The sequence below is a fragment of the Muscardinus avellanarius genome, assembly GCF_963383645.1.
Source record: "Muscardinus avellanarius genome assembly, chromosome: 7".
NCBI classification, from domain to species: domain Eukaryota; kingdom Metazoa; phylum Chordata; class Mammalia; order Rodentia; family Gliridae; genus Muscardinus; species Muscardinus avellanarius.
In genome coordinates this window covers 32738291-32761326 of record NC_137793.1, presented here as the reverse complement: position 1 = coordinate 32761326, position 23036 = coordinate 32738291, and the positions used below count along the sequence as shown (strand labels likewise).

General features: G+C 54.1%; 1 protein-coding gene across 1 annotated transcript; it reads left to right on the top strand.

The window, feature by feature from the left end:
* Window positions 1-1648: 1648 nt before the first annotated feature.
* Window positions 1649-22944, top strand: PDGFRB (platelet derived growth factor receptor beta; the record flags this gene model as incomplete). The annotated part of the gene is made up of 23 exons (XM_080698679.1): window positions 1649-1705; window positions 2532-2580; window positions 3560-3895; window positions 4677-4943; window positions 5548-5675; window positions 5790-5964; window positions 6507-6699; window positions 7028-7143; window positions 8856-8979; window positions 9550-9761; window positions 12508-12602; window positions 13384-13516; window positions 14069-14173; window positions 14509-14619; window positions 15838-15997; window positions 17087-17247; window positions 17782-17900; window positions 18112-18234; window positions 18958-19069; window positions 19451-19550; window positions 20273-20378; window positions 21159-21391; window positions 22761-22944. 23 exons carry the CDS (start codon window positions 1649-1651, stop codon window positions 22942-22944), a joined length of 3399 nt encoding a protein of 1132 aa, XP_080554805.1.
* Between the last annotated feature and the right edge of the window lie 92 nt (window positions 22945-23036).

Genomic DNA, 23036 nt, shown 5'->3' with positions numbered 1-23036 from the left:
CCCTGGGAAGCACAGAGCAGTCCATGCAGCCTTGCGCTTCCAACTGGGGGGTGTCGGATCATCCAAGTGGCCCAGGAGGCCATGTCTGGGTGCTGGGCCCCACTTGGGGCATCCTAGAGCGCCAGCTTGCTAAGCTTGCCACCTCACCCATGTTGCCTCCTGCGTACACATCCCAAGTTCCTTTGGCTGAAAGACTACTTATAACTCCTAAGTCAACAGACGGGGAAACTGAGGCCCAGAAAGGGAAGCAGCTTGTCAAAATCCATGCAGCAAGTCAGAGACCAAGTGTAATGTATGGCTCTTTGCATGATGGGGTATGGGTTCACATGTGACTGACCTAGGAACACAATCCCCTCCTGGCCAGCCCCAGCTCCTCAAGCCTTCACATTCAGAATAGTACTGATGAGAACATTTTCTTTGGCCAGGCAAAAGGCAGCACTTTAGGGACAGTTATTTGAAATGACTCATTGGAACCTCTTTATGTATGTACGGGCAAACAGTCCCAGAGGAGGTTAAAGATCTGCTTAGTCTCAGAGTGGGTTCAAGGACCCTTGTGAGGGGAGCTGAAATGCTTGTTTCATAGAATCAGGCCTCTTCACGACCCAGGGGGTGTCTGCACCCTACTAAAGGCATCTATGCTTTCCCCACAGCCTAGATCCCCTTTTGCTGTGTGACTATGTCATGAGCTATGCCTCTCTGGGCTTCTGCTGCCCATTTAAAAAGGGCACCTCCTAGCTCAAAGCCCCAGAGACTCTAAGCCACCCCCAGGCCCGGGCCCCACAGGACAGGGCCTGAAGGGGAGAGGACAGAGTACCGCATTGGAGCAGGGTCAGGGGCTGCATGCCATGAGGTCCCAGCCCACACGGCCAGGCCAGCCTTCTAGAGCCAGGCCGGCCCCCTTGCAGTGACCTCCCCTCTCCTGGCCAGCCGGCCAAATTCCTCCTTTAGAATAATAAACAGTGTGGCCAGCCAGGGAGGCTGGGGAGGAGGGGTGGGGGGCTGAGATGACCCCTCCCCCAGCCTGGGCTGCTAATGACTTTCTTTGGCCCAGATTTCTGTCAGGAAGTGGGAAGCCAGAGGGGCACCCCCAAGGGGCAGATTGGGCCCCATGGGGGCTGCTGGTCTGCCTGGGCAAGGAGGCCCGGCGTCCAGCTGGAGGACTGGCCAGGAGGATGGGAGTGAGGGTGCTGTTTAGGGGACCTGGAGCAATTCAGAGAGGGGAGAGGAAGACATGGAGGGAACCCAGGCAGGTTGCTCTGAAGGGAGGGGAGGAGAAAGGAAAACGGAGTTTGCTCAGATGGCTTTCTGGGGTGTTAGACAGCACAGGGGCTAAGGTGCACAGGCCAAGGGCCTTGTTTCCATCTCACCTCAGTGGGCGAGTGCGGCCCCACATGCACCATTATCCCACCCTGCAGGGCTGGAGTCTCAGCTCTCAGACATGGCGGGGGCACGGGACAGCGTGCAGGAGGGCGCAGAGCGGCTCCGAGCACAGAGTAGAGACTAGCAGGGTGAGAGGGGAGGTGGTGCAAGCCAGGTGCTGCTGGGCAGCCACTCAGGAAAGCAAGCCCGCAGCCCCACAGCGCCAGGAGGTCCTTGCTGCCCAGTCACATGGTCTCTGCCCACGTTGCTTGCTCTGTGGCTCCCGTCCATGTCCGGCCGCCTTTCCATGGCATACCTGGCTTTGGGTGACTATTTGGAATCCAAGGTATGGCTTCCAAAGAAAGGGTAGAGTGAAGACCCACCAGAGTCCACCTGTGTCCTGTGTCCCTGCCTCTGCCTCCTCCAGCACCATGACTTTCAACATATCTCCTCTCTCTGTTACTCTGTTTCCACTATGCCAACTCTTTGTCCTCCTTCTTGGGTAGGCTTTGCTGTGGAACCTTGGGCAACCTCAGTTTCCCCACCTGAACACTGGGGGCGGAGGTGGGCAGCCGGGCTTCAGTGGTCTCCAAGGACCTTCGAAGCCTGCTATATTTGATGAGGCCTCTCCCGCCGGCCCTGGCCCCTCTCCCCTGGGCCTCCCTGTGCTGCTCCAGGCCCAGCAGAGGGGGCCAGGCCCACCCCACATTCCGCAGCCCTACTCCCCCGCTTCCCTTCCCACAGCCGCCTCCATTTCCTGTTGTGCTTTAGAGTTCTGGGAGCCCTCCGGCCTGGCTTACCCTCCTTCTCCAGATATTCCATCACACTCTCCCAAATATTTGTCCTGGCAGATAAGTGCCGGGTATTGGAACTGTCACCCGAGGACAGGCTGTCAGAACTGGCAGGCCTCTGGACACTATCCAGCCCCGCTCCATACCTCTACTATACACACAGGGAAACTGAGGCTCGGAGAGGTGAAGGACTCAGCCAAGATCAAGAAAGAGTTAAGAACGGGAGAGGGTTCATGGTCATGATGCCCTCTGGGCCTCGGAAGAGGTGGCACTGGACTTTAGTCTTACTGAAGCGGAGGCTTGTCCTGCAGGAGCCAGCTGTGGGAAGGGTCTGGCCCTGCCCCTGCCCACAATGGTCCTGACCCCTGTTTATCTCCGCAGGACGTCATGCGGCTTCTGGGTGTGAAACCGCTGGCTCTGGGCCTCAAAGGTAGGTAGGTGAAGGGCTGTGCAGGGGCCCTAGGAGACACTGAGCAGGTCCTGGAGCTGGCAGGGGAGGTGTGCGTGAGCACCAGGAGCTGAGAGCCCAGAAAAACTGTGAGGCTCTTGAGCCTTGATTTCCTACATTTTGAGGGGCTCTAAAGAGGCCTTCTTCAGCTCCCCCTTATGGGCTCAGAGACCTTCATTGGACTCTGAGTTCAAATTCTTTGCTTGGCCCTCCACACCTTCCAGCAGGTACCACCGGCCTCCCCTACCTCCTCAGGCTGGTCACTGCCTTCAGCTCTCCAGGGCTGGACAGATGTCCAAGCCATTGGTAGCTAACCAGTGTCCTGCCTGACAGACCATTGTTAGAGGGTCTGGCTGACTGACCGGCCATGTGTCTAGGCCCCCTCCTGATCTCCATCCCCAGGGTGCCTGGGGGTATGGCTTACAAAAATCCTTCCCCAGAGGATGTCATGGGAGGGGTGGGGTGGAGAAACAGTCACTTGACCCATGCACAGCCCAACCCCAGGCCCCTCCAGCCTCCAAGGACCCCAGCATCTTTCATGCCACAATCTTCCCCCACTCTAAGCTTCCTGAGCACACTCCTCCCCGAAGCAGGGCCGCCTCTGGGCTTCATGGATACCCAGGCAGCCTGGGCAGCTGCAGGAAAGAAGGACAGAAAGTGACCTGGGAAGCAATGCAGGAACTGGAGGCCTGGGAATTGCTTCCCAAGGATTTCCTGACCCTTTCTTCTGCCTGTGGCCTGGGCATAGCACTGCTGGAGGACTCAGAGACTGAGGTCTAAAGGGACTGAGACAGACCGGGACTCCATAGGGCCTGGTTCCAGTCTCCGGTCTCCTTTGGGTGGGGAGGTATGTTCTTCTGAGACCTGGGGGCTTTGCATGAATGCCTCTGGGACAGCTCTGGGGCTCTGAGGGAGATGCCAAAGCCCCTGTATCTGACATCAGATACTTCTTCTTCCAAAGACCAGCTGCCATTGTTGCCCCTGCTGCTGCTGCTGCTGCTGCTCCTGGGGCCCCAGGCCTCCCAGGGCCTGGCCATCATACCTTCAGGCCCAGAGCTCATCCTCAATGTCTCCAGCACAATTGTTCTGACCTGCTTGGGTTCAGCTCCGGTGCTGTGGGAACGGCTATCCCAGGTGCCCCTGCAGGAAAAGGCCATAACCGAAAATGGCACCTTCTCCAGCATGCTGAGGCTGACCAATGTCACTGGCGGAGACACAGGAGAATACTTTTGCACCTATAACAATTCCATCGAGCTGGAGTACAGTGAGCGGAAGCGGCTTTACATCTTCGTGCCAGGTAAGGACCCTCACTTACTGAAGGCATCAGGGGACACTCAGAGTTTTTGAGTGACACCAAGAAATGCAGCTGTCTTAGAATTGAAGATGGATCTGGACTCCAGCATTGTCTAGGAGTGTGTTCATTGGAAATCTGTCTGCTCCTGGTCAGCCAGCCCTTTCCTTCCTCCCAAGAACTCTGTATTCTCAGTTGCGCCTGGTCTGCCCTCTCTTGGTCCCCATGTCCCATCTTCTCTGTTCTTTAGGCTCCAGGTACCAGCCACACTTCAGCTCATGGCCTGTCTTCTTTCTCACCCTGGCGTGGTCAGTATCAAATGTCAGAGCTGGAAGGAGCCTCTGAAAGCACCGGTCTTAGTCTGATTTTGTAGCTATAACATACTACCCAAGATTGGGTAACTTAAAATGAACAGAAATGTATTGGCTCACAGTTCTGGAGGTTGGGAAGTCCAAGCTCAAGGAAGGGTCCACCATCTGGCAAGAACCTTCTGGTAACATCATCTTATGAAAGAGGGCAGGCAGAGGGGCTAGAGAGCAGGAGGGTGCTTGACTGTCTCTTGTTAATGGCAACAGTCGTGCTCATGGAACCTCAAGGCCTAAGCTTCTCTTAAAGATCCATCTCTTAGTGCTGTTAAAGCAGCAATCAAAGTTCATTGAGTTTTGGGCAGACAAACATTCAAACCACAGCAGTATCCTCATTCTGTATCGGAAATACTGAGAGCCAGAGAGGGGATAGCCAGACACCCAGTTTCCCTGATCCTCATTCTTGGATCCACTCCTGGCAGATCCCACCATGGGTTTCCTCCCTGTGGATCCTGAGGACCTGTTCATCTTTCTCACGGAAATAACTGAGACCACGATTCCATGCCGAGTGACAGACCCCCAGCTGGTGGTGACTCTGCATGAGAAGAAAGTGGATGTCCCCCTGCCTGTCCCCTATGACCACCAAAGAGGTTTCTCTGGTACCTTTGAGGACAAGACCTACATCTGCAAAACCACCATCGGCGACAAGGAAGTGGATTCCGAGGCCTATTATGTCTACAGCCTCCAGGGTGAGCCCCCTTTCTGGCCTGATGCTCAGCAGAGGCAAGTATCATCCTTCCCAGCTCACAAAGCATACAAGTCCATTTTCCAATGGATTTCCACTATCACCTTCAAAGGGAGGCAGAGTTTCCCCCATTTTACAGAGGAGGAAACCAACGCTCAAAGAAAGTGGAGTTTGCAGGCAGTCAAGGAATGCTCTAATGGCAGAGCTGGGTGCATAAGGTGCTTTGGAGATGGTAATGACTGTCTACCTTGTGAGATTATGGTGAAGATTAAATAAAATAAAAGCTGGAAAGTACCTTGCACATAATAAGTACACAGTCAATTTATCCTGTATCTAGATCCCCCGAGGATACTTTAATTTTCAGGTTATCTTTCTAGAATGTCAGCTTCGTGAGGACAGAGATTGTGTCTATTGGGTTCACTGCTGTACCCCCAATGCCTAAAATAATAGTACTTGGCATATAGTAGCTGTTAGATACATATTTTCCAAATGAATGAATCTTCTGTACTGGTCATTCCTTGCCTCCGTGGATGCCCACACCATCCCCAAGGTGAAGTGCAGGTGGCTGGTGGTCACTTCTCAGCCCTAAGCCAGTCTCTTCCCTCCAGTGTCATCCATCAACATCTCAGTGAATGCAGTGCAGACTGTGGTCCGTCAGGGCGAGAACATCACCATCATGTGCATTGTGACGGGGAATGAGGTGGTCAACTTCGAGTGGACATACCCCCGCATGGAGGTAACGCTGGGCCAGGGGCCGGAGGAGGGGCAGGCAGGGTGGCTATTATGGCTTGCAGTCTGACTTCTCACGGACCCCTCCTGAAGTTGGGACCCTCCCCACCTGTCCCTGCAGAGCGGGCGGCTGATAGAGCCCGTGACGGACTTCCTCTTTGAAGTGCCCTCCCACATTCGCTCCATCCTGCACATCCCCAACGCTGAGTTGGGAGACTCAGGGACCTACATCTGCAATGTGTCTGAGAGTGTGAATGACCATCGAGATGATAAGGCCATCAACATCACTGTGATTGGTGGGTTCCTTGGACTCAGTCTCCTACCCCAATCTGAGCTGGACCTAGACCCTGGCACAGCCCCAGGGTAAAATCAGCCAGTCTCCAGCTCAGCCCTAGACTTTGTGCCAACCAAAGCCCCAGTTCCGGATTCAACCCAGACCAAAGTGCAGCATTGGCCCCAGATTCAGCCCTAGTTCCAACCTACACTTTCGCCTGGCCAAAAACCTCACCCCAACCTGATTTCCAATCCCAACCTTATCCCAAGCCTAGTCTGTCCCATTCCCAAATTCAAGCTCAGTGCCAATTCAAGACTCCAGTATAACGCAGCTATAGTATGGAGCCAGAAGAGAGAACTGCAACTCCAGTCCCAACCTTAAAACTGGCCCCAGTGGCAATATTAGCGCCCTACCCAAGTCCTAGCCCCAACTTCAACTCCAGCTTCATCCCTGAAAGGGTTCCTAAAGCCCCAAGAGACCCCACCTCCTGAGGCATTGCCCCATTGATGGCCAGGCAAAGACAGCTGCCAGGCAGGACCCACTTCTAACTGCTGAATCTTGCAGAGACCGGCTTCGTGCAGCTGCTGGGAGAACTGGACGCTGTACAAATTGCTGAGCTGCACCGGAGTCGGACAGTACAAGTGGTGTTCGAAGCCTACCCACCACCCACTGTCCTATGGTTCAAAGACAATCGCACCCTGGGTGACTCCACTGCTGGCGAGATTATCCTGTCCACGCGGAATCTGTCTGAGACCCGGTGAGTAGCCACTAGCCTACTCCTTTTTTGAAGCTTTTAGCTGCCAGACAACTCACAGCCTTCAGACACCGACAAAACTAGGTTCACCTTTCTCAAGAGCCTATGCCAGGTGCTGGAAATGCTACAAGGACCAGAGCAGATCGGCCCATCATTCCAGACCTAGGAGACTGTGTTTCTAGCTCTGCTACTGACTCCTATGTGACCATGGCAAGCCCCCTTCCCTAAGAAACACCTAATTTTTCCTGTCTAGACAAGGAAGTTGGGGGGTGTTGTAAGAGTTCTTCCAGCTGTCTGACAGCTGGCTCTCTGGATGTGTTGGGTACCCTAGGTACGTGTCGGAACTGACGCTGGTGCGGGTGAAGGTGGCAGAAGCCGGCCATTACACCATGCGAGCCTTCCACGAGGATGCTGAAGCCCAGCTGTCCTTCAAACTGCAGGTCAATGGTGAGACTCACTCCCTTCCCCGCTCCTCCTCTCCCCCTCCTCGCCCCATGCCCCTCACTTCCTTTACTGTCCTCTCACCTGGAGCTGAAGAGAAAGCCAGGAATTAAGGAGGCTGGGTTAGGCCACTGACCTGGGATGTTCCCTCTCTGGGCCTCAGTTTCCCCAGCTCTAAAAGGAGGACACAAGGCTAGACTCGTGTTACCAAAAACCTCAGGCCTCCATGTACCGATGCCACCATTTGTCCTCACATACCATTTATACTGTACTATTAACTCAGTCGATACTTACTGAGCGACTACAGTCTGTCAGCCTGTTCACACTTCTTAAGGCCTGGCCTTCACGCAGCTTGCATCCCACTGGGGGAAGACAGACACTTACGCAGGGGAGGAAACCTCAGGAACTTCTGTAGGTTAGAAGATAGTAGGCACTATAGGAAGAAGTTAACAAAAAAGAAAAAAAAGAAAAAGAGCCCGGTGCAGTGGCGCACACTTGTAAACCCAGTACAGGGGAGGCTGAGAGAGGAGGATCACAGGTTCACAGCCAGCCTCGGCAACTTAGTGAGGCCCTGTGCAACGTAATGAGACACTGTTTCAAAAATAAAGAATAAAAAATAGAGCTGAGGCTGTAGCTTGGAGGTAGAAAGCTCCTGGGTTCAATCCTTTGTACTGCGAGAGAGAGAGAGAGAGAGAGAGAGAGAGAGAGAGAGAGAGAGAGAGAGAGCAGGGTAGAGATAATTGAGAGTGCTGGGTGTAAAGGCTGGTAAGGGTGAGGGTCACACTTTTTGTGTGTGTGTCTGTGGTGGAACTCAGGGGCTTTTCTACCTCCAGGCTACACTCCCAGACCTATTTTATACTTTATTTGGAAACAAGGTCTCACTAAGTTGCTGAGAGCCTCACTAAGCAGTTGAGGCTGGCTTCGAACCTGTGTGATCCTCCTGTCTCAGCCTCCCAAGCACTGGGATTACAAACATGCGCCACCACGCCTGGTGAGGGTTACACTTTTAAATATAGTAATCAGCTTTGAGGGTTGTGTAAGTGCCTAGAGAAGACGAAGGGCCTAGCCAAGTGGTTATTTGGAGAGAGGGTGCCCTGGCAGTGTAAAGCCTGAGCAGTAGCAGGAAGGCCACTGTGGCCAGAAGAGCGGGGGAGGGAGGTGAGATCAGGGCAGGACGGGGCAGCGGGGTCGGAGGGCAGGCGTGTAGGTGCCTTTGGTACAACTTTGGCTTCTGCTCTGACTGAAATGAAGAGGCCATTGCAGGAACCTAAGCAAGAAATACCATGGTACTGACTTACTGTTTTGTCAATTACCTTTCTAAAAATAACTTTATTTTGAAAGACAAAATTTAACCTCTCGATTGTAGATGGAAAATCAGCATCACATGTCATAAATATAAAGCAGCCACAAAAATAAACTCAGAGGAAGCAAAATAATGCTATTAAATTCTAGCTTCGTGGGCTTGGCTGGCTCAGGGCTCTAAGCTAAAGGCCTGCTCTCTCTTTGTTAAAAGGTGAGATTAGAAAGTGTCAGAGGGGCGTTGAAGACAAGCCAGCATGCTGCTGAGGCTTCCCTTTGAAGTATCCCAGGAGAATTCTGGAATTTTGTTCACCTGCAGCAGCAGCCCCCTCCCTGAGGGAGACTCTGGGCCAGGTCTCCCTGAGGGCTTCTTTTGCTGACTGTCTCTTCTGACCTCCCCGCCTCCTGACCCCACACAGTCCCTGTCCGTGTGCTGGAGCTGAGCGAGAGCCACCCTGCCAATGGGGAGCAGACAGTCCGCTGTCGCGGCCGGGGCATGCCCCAGCCAAATGTCACCTGGTCTACCTGCAGAGACCTCAAAAGGTGAGCAGACCCTGGGCCTCTGTCTTCCAGGATACACACAGCTGGCTGAAAGGACCCAGCGGAGGTTACCTAGCCCAGCCCACTCCTCTGAGTACATTGTTTCAGGCTACAGCCACATCCCAGAAGACCAATTCACCACCTCCTTGAAGATGCTCTGCATGACCCAAATTGTCCCTTTTACTTATCTGGACCCCTGGGCTATTCTTAGCCTAGCACAGTGCAGGGTCCAGGCCCCAGAGACCTCACCCACCCAGTGGATATTCTAGTGTAGCCTATAGAGGTAAGGTTGAGTTCAAGTTCTGCCTCAATCCCTGACACAGTTTGTGTGTGACCTTGGCGTCAGATCAAAAGAGTGCATTTTGCAATCCAGGGTTCTCAGTTCTGGGATGGGAGCGCCCCCTGCTGGTTGGTTAAGGGAGCACTGGAGGAACGGGCTCAGGACCAGGCAGCTGGAGGTCACAGAAACTGGACATGTCCTACGTTCTTTCATGGTGCCGCCCGATTTAGGCCTCAGTTTCTCCCGCTGAAGAGGGAAGAGGCTGCAAGCTGATATCCCATCTTTCCTGGCAGGTGTCCACGCGAGCTCCCACCCACGCCGCTGGGGAACAGCTCTGAGGAGGAGAGCCAGCTGGAGACTAATGTGACGTACTGGGCAGAGGAACAGGAGTTTGAGGTGGTGAGCACGCTGCATCTGTACCACGTGGACCGGCCACTGTCAGTGCGCTGCAGGCTACACAACCCGCTGGGCCAGGATGTGAAGGAGGTCATCGTGGTGCCGCACTGTGAGTCCTCCCGTCACCTCTCACCCCACCTTGACCCTGCCAAACTTGACGGAACCCGTGTTCAGTAGCAGGCCAAATCAGCATGCCCGTAGGCACCTAGGAGCATTGTGAAATCCATCAGTGTATGTTCCTTTACATGGTACACAACACACAATGGGCACAGGTGTACAAATAGAAGTCGAGGATTCAGGTAGCACTACTTACACGTAGTGAATGTAAACCGTATGTAGGCTGTAGGTACTGAGTGTGAGCGGGCCTGATCCTGGGACACAGGTGAAATCCTCCATGTGTAGACTTGTAGACCATGACCCAAAGAATGCCTACTCTCCAGATACCCGAGCAAAAGTAGAATATATGTCTGTAAACACATGCTGGAGCATGCATGATGCCTGTCTTTGTGTGTAAACCCACAGAAGAAATATTTGTAAGCCATGTATGTGAGCACGCCGACTTGTATATATTGCATGTTCAATTCCTGTGCATATGTGCAACTCTAGTGTGTGTCTATGAGCAAATAATTGCAGCACACCTTTCTGGAAAAGTGTGTAAGCACAATCCCTGAACACATATGCCTATTGTGCAGTGCATGCCTCTTAGCAGCTACACATGCATACACAATTCTTACACACATGAGCAGTGCCTACCAGTGCCCAGTGTGCTTATATGGCTATCTTCCCAGCCCTGTGCATGTGTGCGCTGCTATGCATGTACTTCATGCATTCACTTGTTTTCTGATTTAGCAAATAGTTTTTTTGTTTGTTTGTTTGGTTTTTTTGGTGGTACTGGGGGTGGAACCCAGAGGCTTTCTACCTCCGGGCTGTACTCCCAGACCCATTTTATATTTTATTTGGAAACAGGGTCTCACTAAGTTGCTGAGAGCCTCACTTAAGTAGCTGAGGCTGGCTTCGCACCTGTGCAATCCTCCTGTCTCAGCCTCCCAAGTGCGGGGATTACAAGCGTGTGCCACCATGCCCAGCTCAAGCAAATAGTTTTAGAGACTCAACTTCTCACTGAGTAATAGAGGTCAAGGGCCCACCCTGCTTGCCACCCCTCCACCTATCCAGGTCCGGAGAGCAGGGGAATTAACCATTCCCACTCAGGATCAAAACTTTTGGGGGAAAGGGAGAAGGATCTATACCATGTGCAACTGTGGGGTTGAGGAAACTGTCCTGGAAAAAGTATCTTTGGGTCAAAACCTGCAAGATGACTAGTTAATCTGGTGAGGAATGAATGGTGTCCCGTCAGGGAATGACCTGTGCGAGAAGAACCCAGAGGCAAAGTAGGCTCCAAGAAATTAAAGGAATTCAGCCCGGGTAGAAGAGAGAGAGAGAGAGAGAGAGAGAGAGAGAGAGAGAGAAAGAGAGAGAGAGAGAGAGATGGCAGAGTGAGGAGCAAGTCTCCAGAAGCCATGCAAGGCAGTGTGGTGTGTGTGTGTGTGTGTGTGTGTGTGTGTGTGTGTGTGTGTGTGTTACTAGGGACGGAACCCAGAGATATTCTTCCTCTGAGCTACACCCCTAGTCCTATTTTTTAGTCCTTTTTGTTTTTTGAAACAAGGTCTCACTGAGTTGCAAAGGTCCTCACTAAGTAGCTGAGGCTGTCCATGGATTTGTACATGTACACAGCTGGCTGTACACACACCTGCCTCTTGCCCCCCACCCTGTGGAACATAGGTGGCTTCTTTTTTAAATTACTCCTATCTCACCCACCCTCCTGCCTATGCACACACATCCCTGAGCCAGTGGGCATCTGGGCGGATGGCGTGGACGGCCTGATCTGCAGACCAGCTGAGCAAAGGCAGAAATGAAGCTTCCGGTGATGCCTAGGGGGATGCCAGGCGCACTGCACAGGAATCAAGATGGCCAGCTGGACAGGGAAGGCTCTTTACTCTGACGACTCCCTAGAGGATGCAGGCCTTCTTCCCAGGACTCAGATGTGTGACTGTTGGGAAGAGGGAGTAGAGAAGTGGTATGGGTCCATGACCCTGAGAAGGAGAGGAGATGAGACAGGATGAGGCTCCCTGGGGAGTGGAGAGGGACAGGAAGGGGACAGAGGAAACAGAAGCAAGTTCCCAGGGGACCAGTTGAGTGGCCAGTGGGGCAGGGCAGGGGAGGTGAGGGTCTGGCCAGCAGTGCTGGGAGGGAGAATGTAGCAGAAGTGGAGATCCAGTAGAGGAGACCCGGGCTTGGGGACCCTCTGTACTTACCCCGGTTCCCTGGGGGATGTACTTTATAACTTCCACCCCCTTCCTGCCCCCAGCTGGCCTGGGTGGAACTGGGGAGGAAGCAGGCTCCTTTTAGTCTGGATTCAGCAGCTATGGGGGCTCGGCCCCCTCAGTGGCCACTTACTCCATCCACTGGCCACTTGGTCACAGCTCTGATTTAGCTGTGACAGTCCCAACAAGTGCATGGTTTCAGAGGAGAGGAGAGCCGACCCTGGCACTCCGGTGCTTATGGTCTTTTGGGAGTCCCAGGCAATGGACACAAAATTAGAGAAGGAATTTTGTCCAGTCTAGAGCTATGGCAGGATCTGAACTAGGGGTAGTTGATGAGGACCACTGGGATTTATAGGAGAGGCCAAAGGTGTGGCCCACAGAAAAAGGCCAAGGGTCGGACATCATAGGCCATTGGGGAGGTGGGGTCCTCTGTCTGGGCAAGCTGGGTACAGAGGGATTCTGATATCTGCAGTGGGAAAGGGGAAAGCAGTTATCCCCCATTTGCTGATGGCCTACTCTGGTCTCTGTCCTCAGCCCTGCCCTTCAAGGTGGTGGTGATCTCGGCCATCCTGGCCTTGGTGGTCCTCACAATCATCTCCCTCATCATCCTCATCATGCTCTGGCAGAAGGTAAGCCCTACCCTGGAGTGGGGTGTAGATTGCCGCACATTTGTTAGCATGGACAGGGCCCAGCATGTCCCTCAGTGGGTCTCTGAGCTGCCTCCACCACCAGCAGCCTGGGCCTGCATGGGTCTGTTCCAAGCCATCCAGGATTCACTCCTGGATCTTCTCGCTCCAGTCACAGAGCACAGCACCTCTAGGGTAGACCACATAGGCTCCAAGATCCCTCCAGTTCTCGCCCAAGGAGACTCCTATGATTCTGAGATGCATTCAGACCCCATTAATCTGTACTTGCAATGTTCTGGCCTGAGGTTTCACCATTATCTAACTCCAAAGTGTTAAGACTCCTGAATTAGGATTGCTAGTGATTCTATCATTCTAAGAGTCCAGTCCTGAGACTCCAGGATCCTAAGATGTTAATGTTCAGAGGTTACATCCTTCTGAGTTGGCCTTGGGGACTAGCCCAGCTTGGGGAGGAGCCGTCCACATCCGGCAGGATGCACTCACCTGGGTCGCATTCCAGGGCTTCCTCTACTCCCTTCTGAGGAGCTGCTGAGGCTCGGGGAGAAGTTGGCAAGGGGGCTCTGATGAACCAGGCCCTTTGGAACCTGCTTTCTCTGAGCCCAAGAGAAGGCCTTGGCCCAGCTGACCACTTGCTGTGTGACTTAAGATATGACCTGCCCCTTCCTGGGCTTCAGGACCTCCAGATCCTTTTGACCTATAAGGGTGTGTGTCTAGTGGACTCAGGTCCAAGACTCTCTCTGCTGATGTTCCCAATCTGGTTCTGCAGAAACCGCGGTACGAGATTCGATGGAAGGTGATTGAGTCTGTGAGCTCTGATGGCCATGAGTACATTTACGTGGACCCCATGCAGCTGCCCTACGATTCCACCTGGGAGCTGCCACGGGACCAGCTGGTGCTTGGTCAGTCCTGGGAGGCCTCACTTGGCAGTCTGGGGACGTGAGTGGTGGGAGACGCTCTAAGATCTGGTCCCAGTCTAGCCAGGACTAGCTGTGAGCCTTGGGGCTGCTTTCTGGGCTTCCCTGGCCCTTGGTTTCCCCTTCTGTATGATGAAGACCCAACGATCCCCAGAAAATGCCCAGTGTTGAAGTCCTCTGATCCGGAGACTGGGTTGGGCCTCTTTTGTAAAAAGAGAGGAAGTATTGAGGACAGGCTAAGTGCCACCTATGTTTAATCTATCTGAGGGGAGGCTGAGGGGGTGCAGAGGAGCTGTGGCCCCCAGGGGAGGGAGGAAAGCTTCCAGGGAGCCAAATGGGGCAGGAAGCATGGTGGTTATAGGAGCCTCTTTATGGAGTGCACATTAAATCCATGGTGATCTGAGTGGTGTGTAGGTGGACCTACGAGAGTGGTTCTTCCACACATCAAGTCCAGGGTGATTTGAGGGGTGTATAGGTGGGAAGTCTGGGGGTTCAGCTTCTTGGTGTTCCAGGAGCTGAGGTATCATTTCTCCTTAGGGCGCACCCTTGGCTCTGGGGCCTTTGGGCAAGTGGTAGAAGCCACGGCTCATGGCTTGAGCCATTCCCAGTCCACCATGAAAGTGGCCGTCAAGATGCTGAAATGTGAGTCCTGGGCACCTCAGCCCTCCATCATACCAGGCCCCATATTGCCCCTGCCCCTCCCAGCACATTTGGGCTCTCCCAGAGCAGCCCAGTCCTGGCAAGATGGACACAGGGCTGCAGTCACACTGAGAAGAAGCATCCTCTCCTGGCCCCCTTGCCCACCTCCCTACTCCCTCCCCATTCCCCTCTTCCCCCTGCCCAGAGTATGGGTCTTCCCAGCCCCTGAAGTGTGTTGTCCTTGCTGCTTGGGGTGGGGCCGAGGAGCTAGAATAGGCTCCAGGGGTCCCTCTACAGTGTCTTGGCGAACAGCCTGGCTGAGCCCCGCTTCCCCTCAGCTACGGCCCGCAGCAGCGAGAAGCAAGCCCTCATGTCAGAGCTGAAGATCATGAGCCACCTAGGGCCTCACCTGAATGTGGTCAACCTGCTGGGCGCCTGCACCAAAGGAGGTACAAAGCCACCCATGGCTCTTGGGAAATGCCCGTTGGCCAAGGCCTGCCCTTGCTCCCCATCAGTCCACAGACCACAGGGCGGTCCAGCTGATGGACCTGTCTCCTGTCCAGCTGTCTCCTGTCACCCTCCCTTCACAGTCCCAGATAGGGTGGGATTTAGAAGCTCATAGAATTGCATCTTCATGGCCAAAGGACTTTAAGCCTTCAGTCCTGGCAGATTCCAAATCAAAGTGTCCTTGGAAAGTTTTATATTTTCACAATGCATTCTAAAACCTGTAAATCTGGGTGTGGTGGTGCATGCCTGTAATTCTAGTACTAGGGAGGCTGAGACAGGAGGATTACAAGTTCAAAGCCAGCCTCAGCAATTTAGCGAGACCCTGTTTCAAAATCAAAAGGGCTGTGGATATAGCTTGCAGGGTTCAATCTCCAGTAACACACTAAATAAATAATTTAAAACTGCAGTAAGTAACTGAGACACCGAGACAAGCCATGTACCCCTTGTTGGAGACCACCAGGGTGCTAACTGGGAATGGTTTTTGGTCTGGTCGTAAAAGAAAGTCATTCTGCCCAACTCTGCTTATTTGGAGCTCTGACTGCAAGTTAGGCTGCCAAAAAAAAAAAAAAAAAGTATTATTGCCCTTTTGCAGCTGCTTATTGTGAGATTTGGGATTTTCCTCAGTATTGTGCAACCATATAAAAATACAGAAGTATGTTGTATACTTATTTCAACCCACGTCTGCAGTGAACACGGATTTCAAAAGTTTTGTTTTCATCCATATCTTCGAGCTCCCACCAGTCGACTGGAAGAAAATCCATTGAATTTTAATGTAACTAGTCAATTGATAATAACAAGCAGTTGCTTTTACCTGCTTTGTCTACACTGGGCTCCAAAATAAGCTTTAGTTTAAAAGCATCAGTAACAGCTGATGCTGGGTGTACAGCATGCACCGTGCCAACAAGCCGTCATCTCCTTGATCCCTGGGACAGTCCTGTGAGGTGGGCGTCCCTAGCCCCACTTCACTGATTGGGAAGGAGAGGCCAGGGGGCTTAAGTACCTTGCTCGCAGTCACAGAGGCAGGAACAGAGCTCAGGTTTGCAAGGCGCCAACCCTCTTAGCCATCACGCCCACTACCTCCCCCATATCCAGCTTGGTTGCTGGCTTCCTGGGAAGCCCAAGGCCTCCCAGGAACTGTCCCTGAGCTCATCCCTCCACAGGCCCCATCTACATCATCACCGAGTACTGCCGCTACGGTGACCTGGTGGACTACCTGCACCGCAACAAGCACACCTTCCTGCAGCACCACTCGGACAAGCGGTGCCCGCTCAGCACAGAGCTCTACAGCAACGCCCTGCCCGTGGGGCTCCCCCTGCCCAGGTACACGGGAGAGGCCGGCATGGGCCCTGGAGAGGGAGCTGGGGCTGCGGGGGGCAGAGTTACATTTCCTGGCCCAGGAAATGACGGCAATGAGAATCGTGGTGACGTTACCGCCACCCACCAACTATCCCAGTGACACAGGGCCGACGTGTAAGCCCTCTGTAGATGTGATCTCCTTAAACCCACACCCCACCTCTGTGTCCTGTGCATCTTGCCCTCCTGCCCCAGTGACAGGCTGGGCAGAGGCAGTGGTGAGCTGAAAGCTGGGCCTCCCGACATAGCTGCAAGTTCTGCTCCTGCAGACTCCTGGTTCCCTCCACATGCCGGCACCCTAGGGCCCTTGGGCTACTCAGACTCTGATTTCAATATTGACCAAAAAAAAAAAAAAAAATCTTTAACTAGGCATGGTGGCACACATTATAATCCCAGAACTTGGGAAGCTAAGACAGGAGGATCCAGGTTTGAGGCCAGCCTCAGCAACTTAGACTCTGTTTCAAAATAAAAAATGAAAAAATGGATGGAGGAATAGCTTGAAGGTAGGATGCCCCTAGGTTCAATCTCCAGTACCCCACCCAAAGAATATATTTTAGTTACTTTGCTGGTTGTAAAAAGCAAAGATGGGAATAGCTTCAGAAAAGCATGAACAGGACATTAAAACTCACCCGGTCTCCCCCACATCCAGACCAATTCCTGCCCATACAGCACCTCTGCTCTTTGGCAAGCTGAGGCTGTGGTCAGAAGTATTAGTCGCGGCCTGGCTGTCGCCTTGGGCCGAGGCTGGGCACTCTCGGGCACAACTGGGTGTGCTGGAAGGCCCGAGGAGGGCACCTCTGTGCACAGCCTTACTGTGACTCTTGTCCTGGGTGCTGTAGTTGTCTGCTCTCAGGACACTCGCCGGGCCTTATGTCAGCTTGGCAGCCCCCTCGCTCAGCTCAGGGCCACACGGGTTAGTTTAAAGGACTTGATCAGTGACCATTCACTCTGTGATAGACCGAATTGAGGCAAACAAGACATTCCCGAGCGCAGGGGCAGGAGGGAAAAGGATGAAAAATCCCGAGGCCTTTCCTGTTACGTTCTTCTCACCCCCAGCCACATGTCCCTGACCGGGGAGAGCGACGGCGGCTACATGGACATGAGCAAGGACGAGTCTGTGGACTACGTGCCCATGCTGGACATGAAAGGAGACGTCAAATACGCAGACATCGAGTCCTCCAACTACATGGCCCCTTACGATAACTACGTGCCCTCTGGTGGGTGGGCACAGTGTCCTCAGACCCGCACGGGCTCACACCTGTGCAGTGATGCATTCTTCCCAAGGCCTTTCACCAGCCCAGCCTCACAGCAATCCTGGGAGGAAGGCGGCCTTGTGCCTATTTCCTAGATGTGGAAACTGAGGCCAGTTGTAGAGTAGAGCTTTGATACATACGAACCCCAGTTTATGGCCCCAAAGGTATGGGCCCAGACTGCAGGGAGGAGAAGAGCTGGATGGGTAGGGCTCAGACCTTGCCCCTTGGGGCCTGGAGGAAAAGACATCATCTCTGAGCTGGCCCCAGGCTGGTACAATATCTCTGAGAAAGTCAGGCCAGGCTAAGCGAAATACTTATATGGGCAATGGTAAAGTAGGAGAGGTTTAGGTTAGAGACCAAGAACCGTCCTCCTTTCAGGGGAGACCTAGAGGATCAGGGGCCACGTGTCTTAGACATTCAGCCTCCACAAGCCAAAAGACAGGGGTCCTCTGGGTCGTGAGGTTCACAGATAACACGTGACCCTCTACTCTCTCCCAGCCCCTGAGAGAACCTACCGGGCTACTTTGATCAATGAGTCCCCAGTGCTCAGCTACACAGACCTCGTGGGCTTCAGCTACCAGGTGGCCAATGGCATGGAGTTCCTGGCCTCCAAGAATGTACGTGGTAAAGGTGGGCAGGCGGGGTCACCGGCCAGCCAGGTCCTCTGAGTGCAGGGCCCTGTGATGACTACCTCTACTCCAGAGGGTGGGGGGTAAGTCCCTTGTACCTGGGCTGTGTGGTGCGTTTTTACCAAGGTCCTTGGCATGGAGGGTCTTTCTCCACAACTGCCCCTAAGGCCCCAGCTCCCCATTCTCACCCCCTCCCCAGTGTGTCCATCGGGACCTAGCAGCCAGAAATGTGCTCATCTGCGAAGGCAAGCTGGTCAAAATCTGTGACTTCGGCCTGGCTCGAGACATCATGCGGGATTCAAATTATATCTCCAAAGGAAGTGTGAGTACCTTCTACTCTGACCATGTGCCCCTGACCCCAGGAGTAGCATGGGTGTGGTTCATAGGACATCAGTACTGGGCTCCTCAGGTCCTGTCCTGCCCCACAGAGGTAAACAATGCCTGCCTGGCCATGTGTGCAGGGACAGGGCAGCTGTGCAAGGAGTGGGAAGAAGCAGAGATGCTTAGAGCCATTCATCACAGTGGGGGCAAGGGACCAGCTCCAGGGGATCTCAGAGGGCTGGAAGGGATGCAGGACAAATCTGTTGTCCCAGAAGTGGTAGGTAGAAGAAGGAGCCCAAGGGATGGAATAAATCAGATGAACGGATCGCAGGCAGTACTTGAGATTGAACTGGTTAACCTGTCACCACCCTGCCTCCCTCTCATCTCCCACCATCCAATGAACTCCAGAGGTAGAGGGACCTGAGACCTCAAAAGTCAAAGCCAGGCTGGGTGCTGGGATGTTCCTCAAATGTCCCTGGCCTCTCCACCCCTCTTCTCAGACCCCAAGGCTTTCCCTCAGGAACAGGGGCTAACCGGTCTCCCTGATGCTGTCTGGGAATGGGATGGACTTGGGAGCCGTGTGTAGTGGAGTCTGGGAGCCCGAGTGAGGAGTTGGTGTGGGAGCGGTCCGGGCTCCCCCTCATGCCCAAGCGAGCGGGGTTGGGAGCTGGGCTGCTCTGTCCAGATTCCTTTACACTCAGTGCCCATCCGTCCTTCCCTGCAGACCTTCCTGCCTCTGAAGTGGATGGCCCCAGAGAGCATCTTCAACAGCCTCTACACCACCCTGAGCGATGTGTGGTCCTTCGGGATCTTACTCTGGGAGATCTTCACGCTGGGTGCGTTACATCTTCCCCAGCGGCACAGCACAGCATCCAGCCTCCCACTCCCACCTCAGCCTGCTCGGGCTGCGGGACAGGTGCTGGGGCAAGTCCCGGCTCTGCTATTTTCTCTCCGCTGTGTGACTTTGGCAAGTCTCTTGTCCTCTCTGGATGTTTTGATCTCCCCTTCTGAGTATTGAGGGACGTCTACTTGGCTTGGGAAGTGTTGCCATCTCTGTCAAAGCCCAGGAAAGAACCCACTTCCAATGCCAAGGCACCTACACGGTCAACACTCCCACCCCAGTGCCAGCGTGCCTCTTGCTGTCCTGTAGAAGAGGGCACCCTGCTGCCTTTCCACACCCCTGAGCCTGTGTGTCCCTCGTCTCTGCCTCCCGACAGGCGGCACCCCGTACCCGGAGCTGCCCATGAACGAGCAGTTCTACAATGCCATCAAGAGGGGATACCGCATGGCCCAGCCCGCGCACGCCTCCGATGAGATGTGAGTGGGGCCTCGCACATTTGGGAGGATTTTGTGGGTGCAAACAGTGGATATGCAGCTCCACTGGCTTAAGCCAAAGATAGAATTATTGAAGATCTAGGAAGGACTACGTATAACTGGCTCTGGGGTTCAACTGGTGTCACCGGGAGTCTCTTATCCCGGCCCTAAGTGCCAGCCTCATTTTCAGGCTGGCACTGTCCACGTGACCTCCAACCATGCTGGCCTGCCATCTTTCTGCTTGCACTGAAGTTCCAGGGAGAGGCCCAGAGCTGACCCTCAAGGGCTTAGCTGGAGTCGCATGTCATCAGAACCAGCTGGCGAGCTGAGGGGATGAAAAGTCTTAGTGGACATCCCAAGCTCTACTCTGCAAAGACCCCTAGGCTTCCCCCCAGGGACAGGGGCTACCGCATCCTAGTTAGGAGAAAGGAACCAGCCTCTCTGATGCTCTGTCTGGGAACGGGATGGACTTGGGAGCCATGTGTGCCGAGTTGAGGGGATGAAAAGTCTTATTGGAGAAGCCAGGGTCACGTGTTTCCCCAGGTGTGGCTGACCCTATGGGAACCACGTTCTCAGCTGGTGCTGGGAGAGAGGCAGAAATGGGGAAAACAGTTCTGTCATCCCCATTCCCAGCTCCTTTCTCTTGCTGACCTTGTTCTGAGAGATGGCAGCCCCCAGAGCCCCACCCCAGCCGAGCCCCTGACCCTCTCTGCCTCTCCCACCAGCTACGAGGTCATGCAGAAGTGTTGGGAAGAGAAGTTTGAGCTTCGGCCCCCCTTCTCCCAGCTGGTGCTGCTTCTCGAGAGACTGCTGGGCGAGGGGTATAAAAAGGTATGCAAAGGCAGCATGGGGGTGGGGAACAGAGCACTCTGGGCCAGAAGTCAGACCCTCCCTGGGTGCCAGGCTTTGTGGAATATGTTGGTATTTGGAGGAAATACCCTCATCCGCTCTGACCCTCAGTTTTTCTGTTGGTCCTAGGAAGGGATGGACTGGAGCTATGAATTTAATTTGTTCTAGCAGCACAGAGCTGTGATTTGATGCAGGGAGGCAAGGGCTGCAGCCCTGTTTGTCCTTGGACCTTAGCAACCATGCCAACATCTAGGGCTCCTTCCAAGGATGAACAGCCCCAGGCTACAGGACCTTTAATGCCCAGCCACTTGGACACTGTCACCAGTAGGGTCCTACACCATGTCCCATCTGAAGGCAGGAGGCAGGGCGAGGAGATGCACACCCCGTCAGACACTGGCCCAGTCCTGTCCTAAGCTCTGTCTCATTCCCTTCCACCCTGAGGTGGTCCTGGGGGTGAGTGAGAGGGAGAGAAAGGGGGCATTGCGGCCCACCGAAGGAGGTGGAGGCAGGATGAGGACTGGTGCCTGTCCACTCTGAAGCCAGAGGAGAGTTAGGGTCATGTTGCTGGTCCCCCTGCCTGTCCCTCCCTGTGAGACACCAGGCAGGAGGGCAGCTCAACTGTGTGACCTTCGACACAACCTCTCCCTCCCTGAGCACCAGCTGCCTCGTTCACACTGGGTGGATGGGACTGGGTGAGATGATTTCTAAGGCATCCCCCCGTGACCATCCGTGTTCCCCCTGTGCTTCGACCCTGTGGAGCAGAAGTACCAGCAGGTGGACGAGGAGTTTCTGAGGAGCGACCACCCAGCCATCCTTCGGTCCCAAGCCCGCCTGCCGGGGTTCCACGGCCTCCGATCTCCCCTGGACACCAGCTCTGTCCTCTACACTGCTGTGCAGCCCAGCGAGGGTGACAACGACTATATCATCCCCCTGCCGGACCCCAAGCCTGAGGCTGCTGAAGAGGGCCCGCTGGAGGGCTCTCCCAGCCTGGCCAGGTAGCTCCCCACCAGGTACCCGGGCGATAGTGCGAGTAGGAGTGTGTGCAGGTTTACGTGTCAGGCTCGCCTCTGAAGTAAGTCACCTAGGTGAGAACATGCTCTCGCCAGTGGATGGAATACAGACTGGAGCTCATTGGACCTTTGATCCCCTGGTGGGCAGGGCAGGTTGGTAAGAAAGAGGATAGTTGGGACCTATGAGCAGGGTAGCTTGCTCCTTCAGGGGAGTCCCCACAGGCCCTGTCTTTTCCCAAAGGGCCTTTACCAGCAGGATTATTGCTGTAGTGAGGTCGTAGCCAGCCTCAGGCCTGGACTCTATGCTTAGTACATGTCCTGGGTCCTGGAGCCTGGTCATAGGGGTCAGAGGTGTCCACAATTCAATCCAGAATCCATGCTGGCTTGGAGACTCATGCTTTCCTTTTGCCTTAGGGTTCAGGAGAGTCACAGTCTAGGAGGGCTTGGGAGGAAGGACAGCTGGGGCCTGGACTTGATGATTAGACAGCATGTGCCCTTGAAAATGAGAAAGGGGCTCCTCTGAGGCCAGCCATGGTCCCAAACAAGTCCAGCCCAAGGTGAAGTGGCGATAACCCCAGGCTGGGTTTTAGCTCCAGCTCTGCTGCTGTGAGCCTCAGTTTCCCCATGCCCACACAGGCCTTTGTGAGCCTTGAAGGCCCTCTTTCTCCAACTGCCACGAGGCTTCTTTTCCAAGGCCAGAGGTAGCTGGAGCAGAGGAGTTCTGCTCAGCTCACACAGCTTGGGGTGTGAGGGCTGGTCCTGCTTTGTGTTCTTGAGAGATGTGTTCATCTCTCTGAATCTCTTCTGTAAAGTGAAAAACCAAAGTCCTTCTAGCATAAATTCCAGAGGGAGTAAGACCGCCCCCTGGGGGGCACTGGCGAAATACAGACATAAAAGAATGCAAAGTTGTTACTGTATCATTCTGTTTATTCACTTAAAGAAGGTAGATTTTCAGGACAAGGTGAGGCTGAATATTTTTTCTTTTTTTTTTTTCCTGAAAAAAGGTTAGTAAACCAAATAAGTTTGGGAATCTATGTTTAGGGGTTTGTTGTGAAGATTAAATGGGATAATGTTTGTCAGAGTAGAGTATGGAGACTTCTGGATGAGAAATGAACGGTGGAGCCAGTGGGCCTGCTCCCAAGTCCCAGCCCCTGCCCTCGCCTGCTGTGTGATGCAGGGCAAGGACCTAGGCTCTCAGAGCTGCACTCTCCCCTGGTGGGGGCCTTGCGTGGTCTTTACAAGGGTTCAGTGAGCAGAAGTGTGCACAGTCGGACACAGGGAGAGCTCTGACTCACTGCTCTGCTGTGTCACTGCGGTTCCCGCGGCCCCGCACTCACTTGCCTTCTTCCTCCAGCTCTGCCCTGAATGAAGTCAACACTTCCTCTACCATCTCCTGTGACAGCCCTCTGGACCCCCAAGAAGAACCAGAGCTGGAGACCCAGCCGGAGCCCCCGCTACAGCCTGAGGCAGAGCTGGAGCAGGTGCCAGATTCAGGCTGCCCCGGGCCTCGGGCTGAAGTAGAGGACAGCTTCTTGTAGGGGCCTGGCCCACCTTGCCCTGCCTGAGGCTCCCCTCTGCCCCCCAGCACCCAGCCCCTCCGGCCTTTCCTGTAGCCACCACGCTGTTTCTA